Here is a 23717-nt window from a genome sequence, read left to right on the forward strand (position 1 = left end):
ACCCAGTGTTACCGTCCCTAAAAGAAAATACAAATAGATAAATAAACAATAAAAAATGAACAAAAAATTACAATAAAAAAAACGTGAACAAATTGAGAAAAACAATGTATGTACAAATAAATAAACAACAACAATAATAATAATAATAATTCATAACTTAGTTTGTGTATGTGAATGAAGATCACACATATATACAGCGACAAATGTACAGGCTTTAAAAAAATAAATTATAGATGTAGTAACACACAGGTGCCACAGGTGGTGGTAGATCTGAAGTGCCACATGAACCCGGCTTATCAATGAAACACTGTCAACAACAGAGAGCTTTAGCAGCACGGGGCAACGAAAAGAATTTACACGAGAACTTCAAAAAGAAGGTTTTGAAATTTCAATATTAACCCGCGAAGATGGCCGACAGCCATTTAAATTGCGTAACTGTTTAAAACCCTGTTTATGCTAAACCCTGCTTATTTTTGAGAGTTCAAACTGATACAACGGTGTCGTTTATTGATCCGTTCTGACCACTCGTGCTTAAGCATTTACTGATTGTGCCCAGCTGTTGTTGTGCGTTTAGTGAACCTGCTAAAGCGAAAAAAAAAAAAAAAAAAAACTACTTTGAGCACATACAGTGGGGGAAATAACTATTTGATCCCCTGCTGAATTTGTAAGTTTGCCCACTTCCATAGAAATGATCAGACTCTGGTTTTTATGGTTGTTTACTGGTTATGGGTATAGACAGAATATCAGTCGAAAATGCATAAAAAACACACAATCTAAAAGTTATAAATTGTTATGTATTTTATTAAGGGAAATAAGTATTTGATCCCCAACAATTCACTTAGAATTCAGGCTCCTACAGATTGGCTGGTGCGCATGTGGCACACAGCTGTGCTCAGTCAACTAATTACCAATACTCCTGATCTTAACTCGTCATGTATATAAAGCACACCTGCTCTAAGAATCAGTTTCTTACATTCCAACTTCTACAGCATCATGGGCAAGACCAAAGAGCTGTCAAAAGATGTCAGGGACAAGATTGTAGACCTGCACAAGGCTGGTATAGGTTACAAAACCATCAGCAAAAGGCTTGGTGAGAAGGTGACAACTATTGGTGCCATTATTCGCAAGTGGAAGACCCATAAAAGGACCATCAACTGTCCTCGGTCTGGAGCTCCCCGCAAAATCTCGCCTCATGGAGTGAGGATGATGATGAGAAAGGTGAGGGAGCAGCCTAAAACAACACGGCAGGAGCTTGTTAATGATCTGGAAGCAGTTGGGACCTCTGTCACCAAGAAAACAGTTGGCAACACACTGCGCCGTTATGGATTGAACTCTTGCAGTGCCCGCAAGGTCCCCCTGCTCAAGAAGGCACATGTACAGGCCCGCCTTAAGTTTTCGTGTGAAGATCTAAATGACTCAGAGAAGGCTTGGGAGAAAGTGCTGTGGTCTGACGAAACCAAAGTTGAGCTATTTGGCATTAACTCGACCCGCCGTGTTTGGAGGATGAAAAAACGTGAGTATGACCCAAAGAACACCATACCCACGGTTAAGCATGGAGGTGGAAACATCATGTTTTGGGGCTGTTTTTCAGCAAAGGGTACAGGGCAACTTCACCGCATTATGGGGCCAATGAATGCAGCCATGTACTGTAACATCTTGGACAAAAACCTTCTTTCCTCAGCAAGAACACTGAAGATGCCTCGTGGGTGGGTTTTCCAACATGACAATGACCCAAAACATACTGCCAGGACAACAAAGGAGTGGCTCAAGAAGAAGCATATTAAGGTCATGGAGTGGCCTAGTCAGTCTCCAGACCTTAACCCGATCGAAAACCTGTGGAGGGAGCTGAAGCTCCGAGTTTCCAAGAGGCAGCCAAGAAACTTGAAGGATTTAGAGACTGTCTGTAAAGATGAATGGGCCAAAATCCCTCCTGCGCTGTGTGCAAACCTGGTGAACAACTACAAGAAACGTCTCATCGCTGTGCTTGCCAACAAAGGTTTCTCTACAAAGTACTGACTTGTGTTGTGCTTGGGGATCAAATACTTATTTCCCTTAATAAAATACATAACAATTTATAACTTTTAGATTGTGTGTTTTTTATGCATTTTCGACTGATATTCTGTCTATACCCATAACCAGTAAACAACCATAAAAACCAGAGTCTGATCATTTCTATGGAAGTGGGCAAACTTACAAATTCAGCAGGGGATCAAATACTTATTTCCCCCACTGTATATCTGTATGTACCGGTATGAAACAAATAGGAACTAGAAATAAAGGCCTCCCTGTAACAAAAGCCTGCCCCCAATACTGGCTGGGTGCTCTGGACAGCTAAAAATTAAGGCCCTGGCCACTATTAGAGGAAATACTGTATCTGAGCGGCAGATCTTTGCCAGAACATAATCAACGTTCTTGTGGACGGCTTCCAGGATATAATATAATTAGGAATCTCATTAAAGTCTGTGTCTTCTACAACGTTTCATTTGTTTCCTACGTTATTTCAGAGTTGCACTGATCTTCTCGTCTCACTTCAGCAAGATCATTTAATTAGTTTCTCAAAAGACTCAGCGAGTACCTACGCCTGTCACTGCTACCGTCACTCTCCGTACAGGAACAGGAACAGGAAAGGAACATCTGTTATTGTTAACGTGGGAAAGGAACCATCAGTCTCATGATAACACGCAGCATCCGTACGCTACATCTGTCTGGTACAAGTAGCATCTGACCACTGGCTCTTTTCTATCACTGTATCAGTTTCCCATTGAAGTTTCTCCAGTTTTCTCAGGATTTGTCACAGGCTCTCGTGTGAATTTACCCCTTTCTCTCACACTGGACACATTTATTATTTTATACAGTAGCTACGTTGCGTGGCAGCACGTGTCGTCCATCTTTGTAACCTGCTGGACACAGATACCGAGATGCGTTGTTTAATTAAGTATCACGCGTCGGAGCTGGTGTTATTTTAAGCTCCTGCTGACAGGTGCTAGACAGAGAATGGTGGCTTTTGCCTGCTTTAAGCTGAGCAAAAGGGTAAGGCAAATGTCGAGGCTGTGAGGCTAATTGTTCACTGATCCCGTTAACAGAACGACGTTAGCCCACGTCTGGTGACCGGTAGGAGCCGAGGCGGCTGTGGCTCAGAACCAGAACCAGAGGGATAGTGGTTGAACTCCGTTACATGCGAAGGTGTCTTCAAGCAAGACACTGAACCCTAGGTCGCTCCCAGAAAGGGCTTTGAGTAGCAATATAGGCCATTTAGTGGCACTGGAGCATCGGTTAAGATTTTAGCATCAGGATCTGATAGGATACCCATGGTTTAAACGTGAAAAATAAATTAAATGTTAATTAACTGCTTTTTTTTTGACGAGTCTTTTAACAACTGCTTCTGAGAAGCAAAGGCAAAATAATGATAATTTCCTCAAGAAGAGAAGTACACATAAATCCATTCTGCAAATCATTAACCAAATAGCGTAATTGCCAAAGTCATGTCTGAACGTTTTTCCCGAAATCAAGAAAAACATAATTTTTAGCAAGCACATTGTTATTTTTATTGATATTGGAACAGTTGTAGGCAAGTATGCTATTAGGATAATGAAATATTTCATCATCAATGTGAACACAAGCCTCAGGTGAATGTTTCGAATTTGACAAGCATCAGGTGTAACTATGATACTAAATGACATTACTTGCTATGGTCGAGACATTACCAATAAGAATGATTAGATGAATGGATGATGGCATACAGTAGACAGACCGAGAGATAGATAGGATCATAATTAAGGAAATTGCGAAGTGGCTCCAAGTGTTATCTTAGCTGTAAGAATATCAGTGGCCAAGATGAGTCAAAGTGGACTCAGGGGACGTAGTTCACTTCATTAGTCTGGTGTGTGTTTGTCACACGATGATGCATCACCAGCAATTAATAAATTTGTGAAGGACTGCCAGAGGAGCAGGGGGCTTTGACCCCAAAATATAAAATACAACGTATCAGGCATAACATTATGATCACCTTCCTAATATCATGTAGGTCTCCCTTGTACCTCCAAGAAAGTGTGTGTGTTTGTGTGCTACAGTATTGCAGAGGCTCTATTTAAATTATAATACCACTATCAGTCCCCTTCTTGCTCAAGTTGCATCTTTTCACTCTGCTCGTCTCCTGCAGCCGTATCTAAAGTCCAGAAGTACTCTTTCCTACTATTTATCTCCATACAAGAGTGACTGCTAAAGGGTGTGAGCTGAAGAGGGCAACTCCAGCCAAACAGCCCGTCCTTGACAGCATCCACCCATGTACTGTGAGCACACACGGTGCGCATTGTTTCAAGTGCTTAGAGACGCACAGCGAGGGGTGAGGCAGCCTGATTGATTGGCCAGGCTGGGGGCCTTGGTTGCGGTAAATAGTGCCCATGACCCTGTTTGATTCGTTGTAGTGCTATCTGGTTTCTCCAACCAAAAGAATTCACTCAGTACCTATTTCACAGACACGCTTTTCACTCAGATCCAATAAACAGATGCAGTTTGAGGTTGTTTCTATTTTCTCAAGTGCTTGCTCAAGGCACCTACGCCACGGACATGAGAGTGGATTCAAACCAGTGATCTTATAACGTCTAAGACTGAAATCCACCTCCCCAGAAATGTTACTGTGCACCATCACCGGCAAGAGCAGTGATTGATCCGCTTGGTACTAGCGTTTTTCCGCTTTAGTATTTCTGGCTACTTCTACATCTCTGCATTTTTTGAATTGATTGTTTTGGATTAATGAAGATAGAACACATCAAGGAAACGTTCACTGAGGTGGTTTGAAGGTACAAGCATTTGTTCGACTCATATTTCGGTAAATGTTTCAATCCAGGGATATCTGTGCTGGAGGGTTTTGATGACTCCTAGTTTGTGTTCCAGGGGGTGTTGGGAATCAAATAATAAATGCCGGTCAGTGTCAGCGGGTTTTCATATATACTTCACTGCTGAGGCTTCAGTCTTCTTCTACGTGCACCAGACAATCCAAGAAGGCTAAACTATGCCCGCTAATGTCCTCCTGAGTGAACTTGATGTTGCTGTCCACTGCATTGACGTGTTGTGTGCAATATTCCACCTCCTCTGTGTTGATCTTAAGACAGAGGAGGAGGAGGAGGAGGAGGATGAGGTGATCTCAGAACTGATGAAGCTACTTGGGTGAGCGGCGAAATGTCTTCAAGGGCCCATGGGACTGTCGGTACGGTGACCAACAGGACCGGGACCCAATCCTCGAGGTTGAGGACATCGGAGTTATTGCGTAGCTGGATGTCGATTGGTAGAGATGTATGGTCCCCACATGAGAACCAACAGCGAACCAGGGCCGACTAGGATGGAGTGGAGTTGACTAGGACCTTAGGTCTGGCTCCAAGCCTTGCCCAGGCTTCATGGGTCGGGACCGCCCGGGAGTCCGGCTGTGCAACGTTGAAGATGATGCTATCCAACAAGCTCTCATCCTCCCGGATCTGGTAGAGCTCGGATATTCTCCTCTCCAGTTCCAATATTTTTTTCACATAGCCGAGACAGCCAGGCGGGGATGGAGAGGTAAGTGGAGCCATTTCTATCCAGTGATGGTGACGACACAGTTAGCTGGAGGACAAGAGTAGCTTATGCTCCGGTTGACAAGCAAGCAACTAAAACTTGGTTAAAAAAACAACAATCTCTCCAAGTCCAGCAGAGCTGCAACAGTAATTCATAGGCACTGGAAATTCTGAATCTTGTTGGTGAGCATAAACTGCACTTTACAGACACTGTAAGACTAACTACTGTCTGTTTTTTGTAATTACAAAACTAATACTGTCTTTCCAGGACAGACAGAAAAGGTAAAATTTGTTCAGCTGGTTACCATTAACTTCCATCCATAAAACCCTTTTCTCTCTTTATGTTGTTTTCTCATTCTCTGAGAACGTGCAATCTTCACGGTAACTAACTAACATAATGTTTGATTAACAAATCCCCTTGATCATCTAGAGCTGGAGTCATTAGCAAAGAGAGTCTGTCTGGGAGCATGAATAATTCAAAGGTGATCTAAATAATGTGTACAGTATTTTGTTGTGAGTTAACAAATACTGCACCTGAATTTATGCAAATATTTTATGAAACTGTTTTCATCATTAGTATAACACCCCAGAGATAGAAGGAAGGAACATTTAGACACTGCATGGTCCCTCTTATGGACTCTGGACCTCCTCGCAGGAGTTGTACATCGATTTTTTATAAAACACCAGACCACTCTCCACAGGGAGCCTCAGAAAATTCTGATCAACTAAATCCAAATGGGATTCTCTGGCTATTTAGTATATTCACAGTAATAAGACTGAACTAAGTTGGTGTTTTTAATGAGAATTGGGTGTCCCTAGGCTTGTTTGCCTTTTTTTTTCATTAGCTCCATCTGTAGGGGAACATGCAGTGAGTTGGTAGGGACTCTACTTTATATCCTCAACATATTTGATTATTATTTGCCAGAACCAAGAAATAAATAGATGTGAATCACTCTGCTACCTCTTCATTGATCAGGTTGATTAAATAAGACTGTTTTTACACTTCTTCACATTTGTTGTGATTGTATTTTTGGATTGAAATAAAACCGTACATAATTAGAGGCCCTGCACTGGGCTTTTATTCTGAAAAGCCCGCTTGCTTGCTCGCTTGCAGATCGGAGCAGAAATTTAAAAATTCTGTGAAACTAGACAGGCACTTTGAAAAGAGTTCCTCCCCTTTCCCGTTCCATCGCTCTCTTCTTTTTCTCTCTCTCTTCCCGGGTTAAAAATAGCCCACCAGTAGGCTGACAGACAATGAGCTACAAGCACAATGAGACTGGTGCTGGTGACTTCCACCCACTCACAATCTCACTGTGTCTTTGGACCGTTCTGCAGTCAGCCTCCCTCGCCGATCCCTGGTTCCTGCTTGCTCATTCAAAGTCATTCTTTAAGATGGGTGACAAAGCTAATTTTCTTGCCTGTTAACCAAAGTACAAAAGATCGCTTAAGCTAATTAAGTTCACACATTGACTGTGTATGGAAGAACCAAGTGGAAGTGAGGATGGTTATTGGCATAATTTATTATTGTCGTTCATTTATCTCATCCGCTGATTCATAAAAAGTCCAATGTTTGTTAAGTAGTGAAAACAATTATACACACATATAGTATACTGTATACATGAATATACAATCAGGCATAACATTATGACCACCTTCCTAATAATGTGCAGGTCTCCGTTGGAAAATGGGCCTTTAGCGTTGCTTATGGGGGCCTTTGGTTCCTATGGGTTGAGTGGAGGGTTCTCTGTGGATCATCCTACAGATGCTTGATCAGTATTGGATCTAGTGAATTTGGAGGGCTGCTCCTGTTGTTCCCGTTAAGGACTGTCATTGCTATGGGGTAGAGGTGACTGTTTTGGTCTAGGTGGGTGGTACATGTCTAAGTAACATGTACCACCCGGAGCCTTCTCCGAGCTTTGCTAACTACATCAGCACATTTTTTTTTTTAGCTCACTGTTAGCCCAAATTTTCTAACTCCTCCTGACAGTGGAGGTGGAGGCCAAAACTGAGCTAAAAGGAGAATGAACATGTATAAAAATGTAACTGTGTAAGACTGTTGTTCTTTTAGATTCTTTATGCTTCTCTTGAGGAGCCAAAAAATCACAGATTAGAAACATTATTCTATTGTTCCTTTTAGTTTTATTACAGGACACAGTCAAAGATTGAACATCAGTAGCGGGTTACCGTTGGAGGGAACTCCTGGTCTTTTCCCAGCTTTGTTTTCATGAATGTATCTGCTGTAAATTCCAAACCACTAAACAGAAATCAACACAAACAATATGTGAGAACAGCTTTGGCTTTGTAGGTTTAGAGCTTAGCCGGCACTCAGAGGCAAACAACCATCTCCTAATCAGTGTTTGTGTTTACGGGTCATTTCTAATGAGCCACAGTGGGGTAAACACTCCACCGTAGACTAGTTTGGTGCAAACACACCTTTAGTCATTCGGGGAGTGAACACAGTCACTGGCTCATTGCGACAACCTCGCATTTTTCCAAACTGCTAAGTGACTGCCTCCTTTCACGCTCTCTGCCTCTTTGGATTGCTCTCAGTTTTTATTTGTTCTATTTTTCTGTTTTCATACTTCCTGATTTCTTTTGTTTTCCTCTCCCCTCTCCTTTGTCCCTACCTTTGGTACATTCTTTCTGCCTCTGCAACTAAAAATACCTCTTCTCATGCGCTATAATTTCACGTTCCTGTGATTATAAATGTAGCTTGTACTCACCTGCTGCGCAGCAATCAGAGACCCAAAGAGTGAGAGCCAGCACAGCCACTGACCCCACTGATGGGATTTTTAGAACAGCGACGCAGGCCATTTAGTATCTTTGGCCGCAAGTGCACGGAGGTCCGCTGCATGTGGCGGCTCGTTGTCTTTTAGCCGCTATTTAGCATGGTCTTTTGCATATGTGTGAAATTCCCCGTGTTTTGCACAAGTAAGGCAGCGGTGTGATCGTGATTAAAAACCAACTCCAGATGCTGTTCAGTCCCACCAAGCCCGGGCTGGATGAGCAGCAGCAACTGTTGCAGCAGGTGAAGTTAATTAAGTCTTAAAATAACCAGAATAAAGTGTCAGTCTTGTACAGGTTAGTTCACAGCCTGTTTAGACAATGCTTTGTAATATGTGTGGTTGCAAATAGGGAAACCAGCAATTTGAAATTATTTTTGTTTTTGTGTGCATGTTTGCTATTTTTAAGTTTAAAGGGATATGTCACCCCTATGTGAATTTTGATCACCCATTTATTCCCCTGAGTCAGATAGTCCCAACAAACAACCAACAAGAAAACACCAGCTAACTAGCCTAGCCAACAGCAGCAGGTAAGAAGTGATGGGATATGCGACTACACTTTCAACCAGCACTCCCCCCTAGGAAGGAAAATACATAATACATAATCTATAACCGTAGAGAAATGGTTATGTAAAATGTTCAGAAGAAAAATAAAATGATTGAATATTAAAAATAAAATGAAATCAGTGTTTCAAATTACATGTCTGATTATTTCTGAAATTCCAGTTACTAAATAGTCACCTTGGTGCTCTGGGAAATGTTACATTGTTTTCTTATGTTTTTTAAACCAACAATTATTCTATTTAACACAATGAAAATATTCAATATATTAACTAACAATAACAAATCTGTATCATCAACCCAGTCTCTATAATTAATTACCTATTCTTTACTCCATATTAATCAAGTGGTTTTTCATCTTTTAGATATTGAAAAACATCTGCACAGAATATTTCACAATTTCGATTAGCCAAGACAAACCGATTAATCTTCAGTGAACCAAGGAACTGGTTTGTTCATTAATTATTTCAGCACCCAGATGCTGTTTTTTTTTTCATTATCTGGGTGAGACAACGAACTATTGGGGGACAAAACAACACACATGGGTTGTCACTATCTGAAGTGGCACTACAGTGTTTTTTATAAAAACGCACCGTCGCAACCTGAAATTAGAGTGGTCATCCTGTAGGTGACTGATGACTCTTCTGCTTGGCACTACTCTATGAAATCAGAAATTAGGGTATCGTTAACCACAACTTAAGCTCCAGGTGAGAAGAGGCCATGACGTGGAATGCCATGCTGCAAACAAATATATCGCCATGCTAATCAGTCTAGCAAGTATTTCTAGGCATCTTGAATATACACTGACCAGCCACAACATCATGACCATTGACCATCTTCTGACAATCCAATGTTCTGCTGGGAAACTTTTGAACCTGGCATTCGTTGTTGGATGTTACTTGTACCACCCACCTAGACCAGACTAGGCACCCCAACCCAGTAGCAATGACACTCCTGAATGGCAGCCGCCATCCCACAAAAGGAAGCCACAAAAACAACTTACAAAACATGAAAAACAGCACAAGGTGTTGACCTGGTATCCAGATTCACTAGATCCCAAACTAACCAAATCAATAATAATAATCCACAGAGGACCCGGCCCTCAACCCAAAGGACCCAAAAGACAAAACAGGACACCCTCAGAAGGCCCATGTCCATTATCTGATGAGTCACAACTGTTTCAGAAGCTGTTACTCTCTTGAATGTCTCCGGTTCACTTTACCTGAGCAGGAGAGTAGAGTCGACATCTGTGGTGTGTGTGTCCTTCATGAGCTGCACTGCCTCCCCCACCGTCTCTCAGAGGCGCCATCAGCCCTCCGCCCTGGCCTCCAACCGTCCCACCCGTGATCACACCGGATGCCCCAGCGCCTACACCCGCCCCGCCCGCAGCTGCCGCGGTGGTGGCCCCGGCAATGGCCCCGATGCCCCCCATCATGCAGCAGAGGCCTCCCTGAGCCAGCTCCAGCTCGATCTCAGCGTCCATCTCTGCGTCCTCCTGGGCCTCCTTGTTGGAGTCGTCCAGATGCTTCATGAGCACTGCGACCACCACGTTTATCAGGACAAACTGAGCCGTGAGCACGAAGGACACGAAATACATCGGGGAGATGAACTGCAGACCGGCGTGGCAGCCGTAGTCACCGCCCGGACGATCTGGTGGGCACTCCCTTAGCGTGTCCTGGTGGATGGAGAGGAAAGCAAATAAAGAAGGGGTTGAAGAGAAACGAAGACGATGAAGACGAGTTGATGGAGAAAATGGAAGAAGGGCATAAGAGATATTGAGAAGTTAGAAGGAAGGGGTGAAAGAGATGGAAGAGATGGGAAGTTGATCTATCAGATGTAGAAGTAGAAGAAACAATTATTCCCTTTGTAATAGAATCCATTGATTATTGACCTGAATGTAATGTCTTTGAATCTCTTGCTATGTCTGACCAATGGCCTAAACACTCGAAACTTGGTTTATAATGATATAAAAAGAAAGAAAAGCACTTTTTTTTAATTGTTTGAAAATTCAACCAATAAACCAAATGATGAACTAATGGTCTGTGGATTATTAAGATAAAATCATGACTTGGTTAAGAATTAAACTTTATTCATCCACAAGGGAAATTGCTTGGTCACAGTGGCTCAGTCGCACATTAAAAACTAGTGGTACTCTTGAAAACCACTAGTTTAATAATAGAAATATACATGATATAAAAATCATAAAAAAACATATAAAAATCATGATAAAAGAATCATAAAAAAACAAATATAAAAATAAAAATTGAGTCAAATAAAATAAAATAAAATCGTATAAGGAAAAAAACAAAAACAAAAAAAAGTACAAATTTCACCTTAAACCGAGCAGGACTAAACCAGTATTGGACTTGCATGTGCACATTACTTTACTGGAACTATTTAATGGAAAAACATGTTTAAGGAGATTAATGTCAGTGCTGAGCACACTGTCAAACTTCCACAGAAAATCAGTTTTATTTTCTTAACAAGTCAGTCATACTTTCTAAGAACCTAATCAGCACTGATTAATGGTCGAGTACGAGCCGTGATAAAATTTTTAACAGCTCCAGGTACTTGGGTGTGTGATTGAAGAGCGAGAGACTTGATTGAGGTGTTAGAGGGAGAATGAAGAAAAAGATCAAATACACACATTTTCAGAATGTAAATTGAAATCTTTATTCATGCTCCGCAGGACTCGAGTGCACATTTACTCTTTCGGTTTCCTCTTTCCTAAAGGACATGGTCATTACTCGCTAATTTCCACCGCCTAAATACGGCCTGGATAAGAGATTGAACTGAAGACCTTCAATTTTCTCTGATTCTTTCTGTGGTGTAACATTGTACAGCTCCTCTCTATTTTTTGGGGATAAAGTTGCAGAGGAAAGTGAAAACCAAAGATCTTCCCAATCTAAATGACCGCCACGGACATCTCAATGCGGCAAAACCGCAATCTGAACTAGTAGAAGAAAGAAAGTACCTTCATGATGCCATTCCAGTTGTCCCCAGTGGAAACCTGGAAGAGCGTAAGGAAGGCCATCCCAAAGTTTTCAAAGGTTGCATGGCGACTCATTCCTTCACAGGGGTAGTCAGCATTGCACACTGGGAAGAAGGATCGTAAGGAAAAAAACAAAAGGGTAAAAATGCTCTTTGGTCAAAATGCTTTTTTGTTGCACCTTTCTGTGTCTGCCCATTAAGCAAGAAATTAGAAAAAGGAGACAGTTTGTTCAGATTAAAAGACTTCAGGGCCAAGGAGGAATCCAAGCAAATCCCTGTACTCTTTTTTTTATCTGGTTCTCCATTGTCATTACAATTTAATTGTGTACTGTAGAGCTGTAGCAAAGCTAAATTTACAGTTTGGACTCATGGCAGAAGGGTTGCCCTGGTGGCTTCTACAAAATACACAAAGGTAAACCCCACCCCGAGTATTTACTGTTGACAACATCTCAAGGGGAATATACTGTCTGACAGACTTACCTAGCTCTCCAAACAGTTCAACCCCAAGGGCGGCATAGATGAAAAACAGCAACATGAAGAGTAGGCCCAAGTTTCCCACCTGTCACACCAAAAGGAAAGATTAGATGTTATATACCGGGATTAAATCATGTGTTATCTCTAGAGTTAGGTGAGGGGATTTCTACTCCTACTGCTGTATAGGGTGTAAATCAAAATGCTGGATAAACAGTGCCTTCGGTGCAACTACAACACATCGGAATACACTGATCAGGCATAACATTATGACCATCTTCCTAATATTGTGTAGGTCTCTGTTGTGCCTCCAAAACAGTTTTGAGGCTCTAGAGGCCATGGGCCTTCTGAGGGTGTCTGGTAACACAATGTTGTTGGTGTGTTGATGGGTGGATGTGAGGGGCCTAGGTGGATACCGGTGGATACTTGCTCAGTTTGGGATCTAGTAAAATTTGTTTTTCGTGTCTTTTTGAGTTGTTTCTAAACCGTTTGGCTGCTGCCATCAAGGAGTGTCATTGCTTTGGGGTTGGGGTGCCTGGTCTGGTCTAGGTGGGTGCTACATGTCTAAGTAACATCCACGCGAATGCCAGGTCCGCAGGTTATTTCTCCTGTCAGTTACTCTTGTTTCTGTACTTAAGATTCAACAGCAAAGCTGATATATGTCAGGATTTCTGCACACACGACTATTCCTCACAAAACAGGACTGGCATCTTGTAAACGAAACCCATACATTTCATAATATATATCTGAAAGGGGGCTTCATTTACTGATAGTTTGTGCATTTTGTGAATGCAGCACGCTCTGGAAATGTCATTAAACCAAACAGGCACATCCTGGAGAGTCATTCTGTTCCACAGTCGTCGGAAATCTTCTGTGCTGACTTCTCTTAAAAGGCGAGAATGCGCGCGTCTTAAAGCGTCCGCAAATGGTGAGGCAATGCAAATGTGTAAGGAACCCCCAGGGGTGTAACGGCAGATGCTAGCAGCATACCATTAACTAAGTCACTGCACGGTGGAAGGCAGTGGGGTGCTTTCAAATATGTGATTGTAGAGATTTATTAGAAAGGCAAATAAACTGAGACCGTCCGCAGACAGAATAAGATGTATAGTTTTTTATGGGAGGAGAAGGCGACTGGAGGAAGGAAGTCGAGAAATAATGAGGGCAGTAGCTGGTGAGGTTAGGCGAAGCCTGGGGAGAGCTCTCTTTGCCTCCCCAGTTGTGCATGTTGATGTTGCTGGTGGATATTAAAAGCCGTGACTTGGCCCGAGGCGGCTTGCAGCATGTAACTAAAACCCATTCGATGTCTTTAGATCCCTCGAGCTGAGAATGAAAGTGCACCGCTGGGATGAGGACGCCGCGCTGTGTGGAACAGATTGCATGAATCATTGAAGCATTAAAGATTGCTACCAGGTAGCCGAAGGTCATGAGAAACACATAGAGCAAACTTAGTTACTTTTTGGTTTCCATAGCAAACGGATCTCATCTGCAAACTTTTGAAACTGTTTACTGAAAATGCTTTTAGTTACACATTTAGATTCGTTAGATCTGACTCAGACATCTGCGCCATGCTGGGACATGTGTTCTGTTGCTACTGAGTGAAGGTTTTGTGCCTAATGTCAAACATGTCACGCTGACATACTTGAATAAAACGCAATTTAACCCACTTCGAACTCAAGAGAAAGAACGCCTCTCAGATAAAATAGTTAAAATGTTCTGTAAAAAAAAAAAAAGTTCAGTGGAAAAGGTTTTTAATTGATTATATTTATTTAGAAACAGATCCATCACAACAGACACACCATGACATTTGTTAATTATCCAGCCGAGAAGGGAGCAAGAAAGAGAAAATACAACAGTGGATGTGTGGATGTGTGGATGTCATTTAGACCACCTACTTAGACCAGAGCAGGCACCCCCACCCCACAAAAATTACACTCCTTGATGGCGGCAGCCATCCTCAGCAGGATGCAGCCTCACGCTGACACACACATGGTTTATAAGCAACTAAAGAATATGCGTAAAACAGCACAAGTTGTTGACCTGGCCCCTACCCCTTCAACCCATAGCACCCAAAGACCCCCAGTAACAACATCCTATTACCAGACACCACAGGACACCTTCAGAAGGCCCATGTCCATTCTCTGATGAGTCTCAACTTGTTTTGGAAGCACAAGGTATACCTACACAATATTAGGAAGGTGGTCATAATGTTATGCCGGATAGGTGTACTCAACTTACTCTAACATCAGTGTGACACAAAACCTCCCCGTAGGGTTCAGACAGAGCACTGATTAGGCAGCAGTGAACAAAATAAAAGCATCCTTTACAAATACATCTAATAAGGAGCCATTTAGAAGAGAGCAGACAGTCCACATCCATTAGTGCAAGAGCTGAGTGTGAGAGCTTCATGAAGTGAGAAATGTCAAACAGTGACTGAACTTTCGTTGCCCCCCCACCCCCCCTCTCCATCTCTTTCTTTTTGAGACGGCAAAAGACGAATTACACCCTCGAGAAGATGCAGAAGGTGAATAATGACATGTCAGTTTATCTTGGCGCTGTGAGATGAAAAGAAGTAACTTTTTTGTACATTTGGTTCTGTGACCTTGTGAGCTCATTTTGAAAATCTAATATATTTCAACTCTGCATGCATCGGGTTTGAACACTCACTCCACTGTCAGAATACATACAGAATTAATAAAGCTTTCCTGGTTACACCTCTGCTTAGATGTTGACAAGCACAATGGAAAGATTCATTTTTTCATGACTCCTGGTGTCAGATTTCATACCTTGTTCCTTACGTGTGTGAACAATATTCAACTGAAGTGATCATAGGGTCCAAGTAACCAGCAACAATGCGGCACAGAAGTGACGCATAAACAGCCTCCTGTTTGAGAGCTGCTCTTTCAATTGTACCTTTTTTTTGCGAACATAGACTGTATATAAACATGGAAAAAACGCATCCCCACTTCCTTGCATTGGCAAAGCAGAGTCTACGGGCGGCGCCATCCTGTGAATTTGCAGCCAGGATCTGCGCAGAGCAGAGCCAAACGGAGCTGCGTTATCGATGACCCGCCCACACTTCCTCCAGACTCACTCGCGTTTCCGTTTCAATTAACACTACGCTCTGCTCTACTTCCGCCACTTACAAGAAAATGTTGGGTTAAACACTGTGCTTATTTAATTATCTAATTTTTTCTCTCACGTTCCCATTTTCCGATGGGTATGCTTCACGGAGTGGTTGGCATGGCAACTTGTAATGATCTTGATGTCACGCCCTGTTTCTATAGCATCAAATAATTATCTAAAACTAAACTTATTGCAAAAATTAAATGCTTGAGTACACATCAGTATTATAGTAACTACCTAACTAATGACTGAAATCATCCTTGAAATACATTTATTTGAGTGTATTTTAGTGTTTTAGTTTGCCCCAAGTCCCATTCACTAAATGGAGGGGGGGGAGCTTATATGACCTATACTGCAGCCTGTCACCAGGGGGAGCTCTACTTGGTTTGGCTTCACATATGAGGAGCTTTTACCAATTCCCCTTCATTGTCTTTGTTTTCATGCTGACTTACGTTTTATTTATTGTTACAAGCCTTCACTACTATCTATGGCACTTTCGGGCAACATTTGCTGTTTTTAAATGTGGGAATAAATTGACACTGACAAATTCAGTGTATACACAAAATACAGGACAGATGACACATTTTTGGCTTGTGATGCCAGACTGTGCCCTCCAATTTTGTGTAGTGGAGGACATGTTCAAAATAGTGTTGGTGCTAACCCTGGAAACAGAAGCTTTTACACTTAAACACACAATTACTCTCGTAGTACTGAGGAACAGAGGCTTGAAAATGGCTTTATTGTTACAGTGTGTCTGTTTTATATGCTTGTGATATGGATTTAGCTTAAAAACAGTGCAGAATGGATTCTTTTTGAGAATGCCAAAGGAAACCTGCACTGTGTAAACTCCTGCGTAGGTGTGAACTTGGCAGAAGTTTGTGATCTTCTCTTTCAGATACCATTTCATTCACATCTGTAAAATCCTTCTGCATCTATCTAATGGAGGTAAAGATTATAACCGGCCATAGAAGGTATTGTGGTGCTCCTGCTCCACAGAGCGTGTCCATATTTGAAAAATCTTGCGGCATTTCCCCCGAGTTCCTCTAGAGAGTTATTAAACTTTCTTGAATCCCCTGGACATAAAAGCAGTTCTGAAAAAAAATCCCAGGTATTCCACAAATTAGAGGGGAGGCAAAAACTTTATTAAACATTAATTTAAGCAAAGACTTCAGACCAGAAGACCAGAAAGTCTTCGGTGTACCAAGGGAGCCAAACATTTTAGCTGCTCTTGTCTCATTAACAGTTTTGGGAATAAAAAAAAAAAAGAAAAAACTTAAAGCAGTAAAGGTCCTTTTCTGAATTAATGAGTAGGGGCAGCACAAAGTTAGCGAGGTTCTGTGACATTGGCGGCAAAAACTTAGTCCAGCCTCGACTCCCTTAAAAAGGTCGTAATTCTCAGGGAGCGATTACTGACGCCGGTCGTTTATCATCCCACAAGTGTTAATTAACTCCTGGGTGATAAGCCTGGGGAGGACGCATGTGCATGTGTGTGTGTTTGTGTGTGTGTGTGTGTGTGTGTGATGGTACATACCTGAGGCAGCGCCTGAACCACCGTGTCAAGTAGGGCTCTCATCCCGGTTGCCATTTTCAACAACTTCAAAACTGGAGAGAGATAACAGAGGGTGAGACAGCTGCACACAGATTATATACTTGGAAATACACGAGTGTGCGATGATGTGGACGTGTGTGTTGGGGGTGATAAACAAACACACACACCCTACACATAGTGAGAACATAAGGGACAGAAAACACAAGCGACACCTCGGGGGAAAGGGCGGAACACTAGGGTACGAGATAAGAGGTACGCGACTGAAAGATAAGAGACGATCAATAGATGGAATGGATTTCCAAACCCTTCATAAGTGACCCCCACCCACAGTTCCCAGCGGTTCGATATCTGGAGGACCAAGGCTGAGGATGCGGACGGTTACACGGAAAAGAAAGAAAACATAAGCTTTTTTTCTGATATAACCTCCTGGGAGGGGAATTTTTCAGACGACTGATTGTAGGAGTACGTGTTTGTGGGAAAAAGAGAAGGTTGGAGCAGCCCTTAACCAACACTAGAGCCTTAGAAATCATACTATCTGTCCAAAACACCAGGAGAAAGTCAGCACAGTATCTGTATTTTCCTGGAACCATTTAGAGAACTTTCTGATGACACCATCTGGTTGCATTTAAGTTTCTGGCTTGTACTTAAGCATTCACTTTACGTGGCCTTAACATCTGTTTGCTGCTACCCATTTACTGTTGCTACACCCGTGAGTCTTTTCGATTTGAAACGGCATTTGAGGCAGATTAAAGGGCAGCAAAGTGGAAAATCAGTGGATTTTTGAATATGTAATTGACGTCTGAAGTAAAAACCAAGCTCCTTATCTGATCTGGATCAGGGTTAGGGATGTAGATGGCCTACCCTATGAGGTGATAAAGACATTGTCCTATAACTGTTTAATGTGTATTAGGGAAGGGTTAGGGTTAGGGTTAGGGATCAGCAAGAAGACAAGTTCTTAAATATGCCCTTGATGGCTACACAGATGAAAATCCTCCGAAGCTAATGATCCAAGCAGAAGACAGTTCATTGTATTTTTCGGGGGGAGAGTATTGCACTACTTTAACAATATCCGACCGGCATGTCCGAGTCGATCGCTTTGTTAAAGGTATGTTTAAAATTCAAGCTACACTGAGGAAGATCGGATGATGCAACGCTTTTTAATTTTTCTTTTGACATTCATAACATCCGTACAGAGTGGCAAAAAGTGTCACGAGAGGGGAGCGAAACCAAAAAGCGAACAGTAGCCTTCACACTCGTCATCAGATGCCTCACTTGATTCCTAATTACCACTAGCTGCCTTTTAATTAGCATATTACCCATGGGTCCACTCAGCGGTCCCTGAGAGGTGTTACAGAGGGCACAGGGTGATGGTATGAAGGTGAGGATTAAGTGAGATTGATGTAATTAGCCTTTATCCTCCTCAGTGTGAAGTTAAGAGGAATCGGTGCGACCCAAAGAGCCAGTCCTGTAATTTTTCTATGAATAACAAGAACCTGGGTGCCATTTGAGAAGCATATTCACAGGGCGAGCAACAGGAATGTTTTAAAAAGATGTGTGTGAGGGTTATAGAAAAGCTGCTCCAAAACAAATTATCACTACTAATACTACATCTAACAGAAAATACAAACATTATGATTAAAGTTAATGCTAAAGGCCAACAGTAAAGCTCCTGCATAGTCTCAAATAAAATCAGGAGTCTCTGTTAAATGTCAGCTCACATTGAAGCTAAAATGTCCCCAATTTTAGCTTTTTATGAGTGGGAAAAAAAAATGTTGCAGACTACAGTTATTATGGTAGCCAGTAGCGCTGCTATTGACATTACAGACATAGCAGTTTAAATATGTTTAAATGTGAATTAATATGTCAAAATAAACGCAACAGTTATTGTCCCTGTTCTTCATTTCATCTTGACAACATTTATGTTTTATTTTTTGTCTCTGAGCTGTAAATGTCCCCAGATTTCCACATCAGTAGGCAGTCCGTACCCGGGGTCATGCAAACCCGTTTTACTACTAGTGTGGGATTATTCCACAATATTTACTCATCATCACAGTAAAATAGTCCATCCTTAACATTAATTCCAATAAACTTTGTTCTTGTTCACCTCGAGAACACATTTCTCCCGGAATATGTAACAAACTTCCTGCTTGCGCTAGAACTGCAAATTAATCATCTACAGCAAATTAAAACATCATCAGGTTAGAGGATAAAGATTCAAATTTAGAAGAAAATCTATCATGCATGTTTAAATACAATCCTGGATGCATCTGCATATGAGGCTATTAAATAATTAAAAATGTGCTACATATAATCTTGATTGGACCTCCCTTCTCTCAGAAAATGTGTACATGTGTGTGTGTGCACCTCGTGCTATCCTGAGCACCCTCATGATCCTGATGATGGTGGGGTTGATGGGGAGGGAGGCGTTGATCTCGATCTCCTCCAGGGTGATGCCCATCACCGACAGCAGCACAATGGCCAAGTCCAGCTGATTCCACCTACGAACACACACAGAGTCAGGTGCAATGAATTTTCAATGTGCAAGAATCTATGGAAGTTTGCCACAGTGATGAAGGATGATCATGAATTTGGAGTTTCAACTGGAAGTGTGGCTCTGGGCTTGGTGGCTGCACACACCAGGGTCTGTGTTATGTTAATTTTCCAATGAATATTAATGGTCTACATCAACTTGGTGCATAATTTGCCTCAGTCTCCCACAACTGACTTGGCAGGAGAATGGGTAACTGCCCACCATTACCTGGAGGTCTGCTTCTGTCATGAATATTTATATCAACACTAGAATAAGCGTTTGAGTAGCATGTAAAAAAAATAACAGTCTCAGTTTTATGGCTTGCTGTATGTGTTATGTTGTCGTCTTAGCGGTGATTTGCAAGCTGTTTGTTGAATGTGACCTTGGCACCAGAGGCATGCATTGATCAGTGTCAAGTCATTGTAAACCACAAGTTTTACTTAACTGTTGAAGTGTTTAAGATCAACAAGAAGCTAGGTCGAGGGTGAGATTTATTTGTGACTCATTAGAAAATTGACATGGACCTTCTGAGGGTGTCTTGCGGTGTCTGGTAACACAATGTTGTTAGTGGAAGCCTTGGTTTGAGGGAAGAGGCCTTGATCAGTTCAGGATCTAGTGAATTTAGAGGCCAGGTCAACAGCTTGTGCTGTTTTTCATGTTTGTTAGAGATGTTTCTTAACCCTAACCCTAATCCTAATCCCGGGCATCAAGCTGACTTAAACCCTCCATACAACCACACACACACACACCACCACCACACACAACCCTCACCCATCACCAGATCTAGTTCCATTCATCTCCACATTCTCATACCACATTACAGGTATCCATCGCACCATCAAACACAACCCACCAGTTTTCGGCCCCAACACCCAGCCTTCGAACACCATAGAATCATTTCAGCCTACAGAAGAAACAAGAACCTGAAATCCATCCTCATCTTTACTTTAACACAGACATCGTTACAAAAAATATGCTCTCCTTCCACCCTTCCAGCCTCCCACTTTCATTTGCAGATCAGTAGGCCTGTGCACAATCATTTTCATCAAAAACCCATAACCTCAACCCTAACCCTAACCGCCTGTTGGGAATAGCTGTTACCATCAAGGAATGTCATTACTATGGGGTGGGGGTGGTACATGTCTAAGTACCATCCACACCAATGCCAGGTCCAAGGTTTCCCAGCAGAACATTGAATTATCACAAGATGGTCAATAATGTTATGGCTACCCTCTTTTGATTTCAATTCATTAAATACACATTCTCCATTGTTTTAGTTTTGCAGACTTTCTTTAATATTAAGTAATTTCATTGTAGAAATCCCAGTCTGGGACGCGCTCCTCCACAGCGTCTCGTCCTAGATAATATCAGAGCCCCAGAATAACGAGAACTGGCACACACCAGGCTCACAGTGTAAACACACTCAAAGCGGAGTTCCCTAATAAAGCCAGCGGTTTCCAAAAACACACAAGAGGATGAAGAAAGGAAATGACAAAGGAGAGAGAGAGAGACAAAGAGAGAGATTAATTCAAATGCAGGATAGAAGGAACGGAAAGACTAAACACGTTTGTGTTTACAGAAAAAAAAAATACAAAGAGGACGAGACAGACGGACACGGGAATTAAAATAGGCTGGAAGAAGTCATTTTGAGAAGAAAGGGGCAGAAATAACCAACAGCTATTTCCTCCGGCACTCCTGTAATTCTGGGATCGGAAGCTGCAATAATAAATCTTACATAGTACAGTCAAATAATATTTCCCTGTCACCCTCCCAGCTGCTCCACAGGCTTGTATAAACAGCTGAGAGAAGAGTTGCTGCTGGGTTGTTAAGGTGTTGGGTGTAGATACTGAAATCTGTTGAAATTCAAAGGAGGACCTGAGAACCCTTAAAAGGAGTCACTTACTTACACAACATCATGACCACTGACAGGACTGACGTTGATCATCTTGTGACAGACAATGTCCTCAGAAGGTCCATGTCCATTCTCTGATGAGTCACAACTGTTTTATTGATGAGACTCTAAGGAGACTTATACAATATTTGGCAAGTGGTCATAATGTTATGCATGATGGGGATATATTTCAATGATTCAACAGTTTGCTTATGGATGTCTTTTGTAATCACTTACTTGACTATAGTTTTGCATTCATGTCATAAATCGTCCATTGACTTAAGCGATACAATTCGTCCAGCAATATAATATTTGCTCATGGTGACTGAAGCACGACTGAACAGTGGACAAGTCACCAATGAATGAATGAAAGCTTGGAACAAGACCTGCTTTTGTCACTAAACTCATAAATTCAAATGCTTTCAACTTCACACAAAAATACATCCTTGCTCGGTTGTATCCAGGGAGTCCTGTGCTTTATAGGCCCACCATCCACCCTGACAGCCTCCCTAGAATATCAATGTTACATACATGCGGGAGGAAAATAGGCCTGTAAGCATAATCCAGCCAGCAATTACTTTTTTTTTCTCCCCAAAAAGAAACGGCCATAAAAGTCATTAGAAACATAATTTCTTGGAGACAAGGCTGAAGGAACAGCAGTTCTACTCGAGCGGTTGGACGTCTTTACTCACCCTAAAGAGCCGGGACGGATTTAAGTTTTGCCCTTGAATCTCAAATCTTATAGATATGGAGGCTGTAACATACATCTGAAATAACCATTCAATGTAATGTTTAAAGGTTGCAAACCTTACACTCAAAAAAGGTGTGACTCACTTTTATTTACTTTGTTTACTCATGTCACATGACAGGATGTGTTAGTATTGAATTTAGGAGTCCCCCTTTTCTGGAAAAATGTATTACCTTTCATAGGGGTTTAACATTTACTGTTATTTTTCTTTGCCAATTAAAGATCTGTATTCAAAGCAGGTGTGATTTGCGATCCAGTGATGGAGATGTTATCCAGTGAGTGTACTGCAGTTTAAAGCATAAAGCAAGCAATTACAGCCCCATTAGGAAAACCTAACCACTGCTACTGTATTAGAAATAAAACTGCATTAAATGTAAATACTATCGAAAACGCAGCCTGTCCATACCTGTCCTTGAAGAAGCGCCGAAAGCCAAAGGCGACCAGCTTGAGAGAGGCCTCGATCACAAAGGTGGACGTGAAGAAGTAGTTGCAGTACTTCAGAGCGGTCTCCAGAGACTGAGTGTAAGAGGAGGTTAAAGAGGGACACGGGTGAGAAAGACAAGACTGGAGGCACTAACGGACACTGGGGTCCTTATTTTAACAACTATAAATGAAATATGTTCCCTATGTTCTGCAGTTCACAGCCAAAAGAAAAAAAGTAAACAGTAAGATATTGCAAACACATTTATTACTTTTCATTTTAAAACGTAACCTTTCTATTAGATTAGAAGAGTTCAATTGAGACATATAACTAAATTATGTCAGACTCTAGGGAACATTTGTTTTTCTACTAGACTGGCAATAATGAGTTTGATAAAACTGGGGCGACCTCCTTATTTTATTTCTTCTACATCTTCATCCCTTTCTCTCAGTCGACCAATATTCTACTATATTTTATTTAATTACTTATTTATTATCTGTCATAGCCACACTGATGACAACCCACACTGTTTTACCTTTCCCCTACCATAAAAAAGGGACCACATGACTCATGATCTTGTCACATTGAACATAAATACAGCTATTCTCTTAGCCATGTACAAAAGAACTTTAAATGTATATGTCATGAATGAGCCCTCGCTGTCCCATCGCTGCTTTGTAAAGGTATCTTAGAAGCTGTTTGGTATTCAAATAGTTTCACAATCTTGCACAGGCTCGTTATTAGAGCCATCTAGTATCTGAAGACAATCTGAAGACTTTCAAAAACCCCAGTCAAGTAACACTGACAGGCATTTTGAAGAAGGCCATTATCTCAGAAATGGGTTGAGGCGTCAATATTACATATGTTAAATATAATCATAATAACATTCATGGTGGATAATCCAAAGTATTTACGCAGTATATAAATAATTTGGGGAATTTTTATATTTTTTTTACAAAATTTCAGTAGGCTACTGAGAAGGACTTTCAACGTCTGTGACATGAGCCTCTATCAGTTCCATCAGGTCAGCAGACAGCTAGTTGAAAAGATCTTATTCTTAGATACAAGCTTCAAAGAAAAAAGGTTGAGAGCCCCTGACATAG

The 23717-nt window shown here is 41.6% G+C and overlaps 1 protein-coding gene across 1 annotated transcript in view; it reads right to left on the reverse strand.

The window, feature by feature from the left end:
• Nucleotides 1-23717, reverse strand: part of LOC125004483 (voltage-dependent T-type calcium channel subunit alpha-1I-like) — a 228039-nt gene that overhangs the window by 12351 nt on the left and 191971 nt on the right. Inside the window, exons 28-33 of the mRNA XM_047579108.1 lie at nucleotides 22600-22709; nucleotides 19389-19522; nucleotides 17007-17077; nucleotides 12362-12440; nucleotides 11865-11986; nucleotides 10113-10565 (exon numbers count right to left, since the gene is read on the reverse strand). Of these exons, the coding sequence (XP_047435064.1) occupies nucleotides 10113-10565; nucleotides 11865-11986; nucleotides 12362-12440; nucleotides 17007-17077; nucleotides 19389-19522; nucleotides 22600-22709 (969 nt within the window). The remainder of the gene's footprint in view (nucleotides 1-10112; nucleotides 10566-11864; nucleotides 11987-12361; nucleotides 12441-17006; nucleotides 17078-19388; nucleotides 19523-22599; nucleotides 22710-23717) is intronic.

The sequence above is a fragment of the Mugil cephalus genome, chromosome 2 (genome assembly GCF_022458985.1).
Source record: "Mugil cephalus isolate CIBA_MC_2020 chromosome 2, CIBA_Mcephalus_1.1, whole genome shotgun sequence".
In the NCBI taxonomy this organism is placed as follows: domain Eukaryota; kingdom Metazoa; phylum Chordata; class Actinopteri; order Mugiliformes; family Mugilidae; genus Mugil; species Mugil cephalus.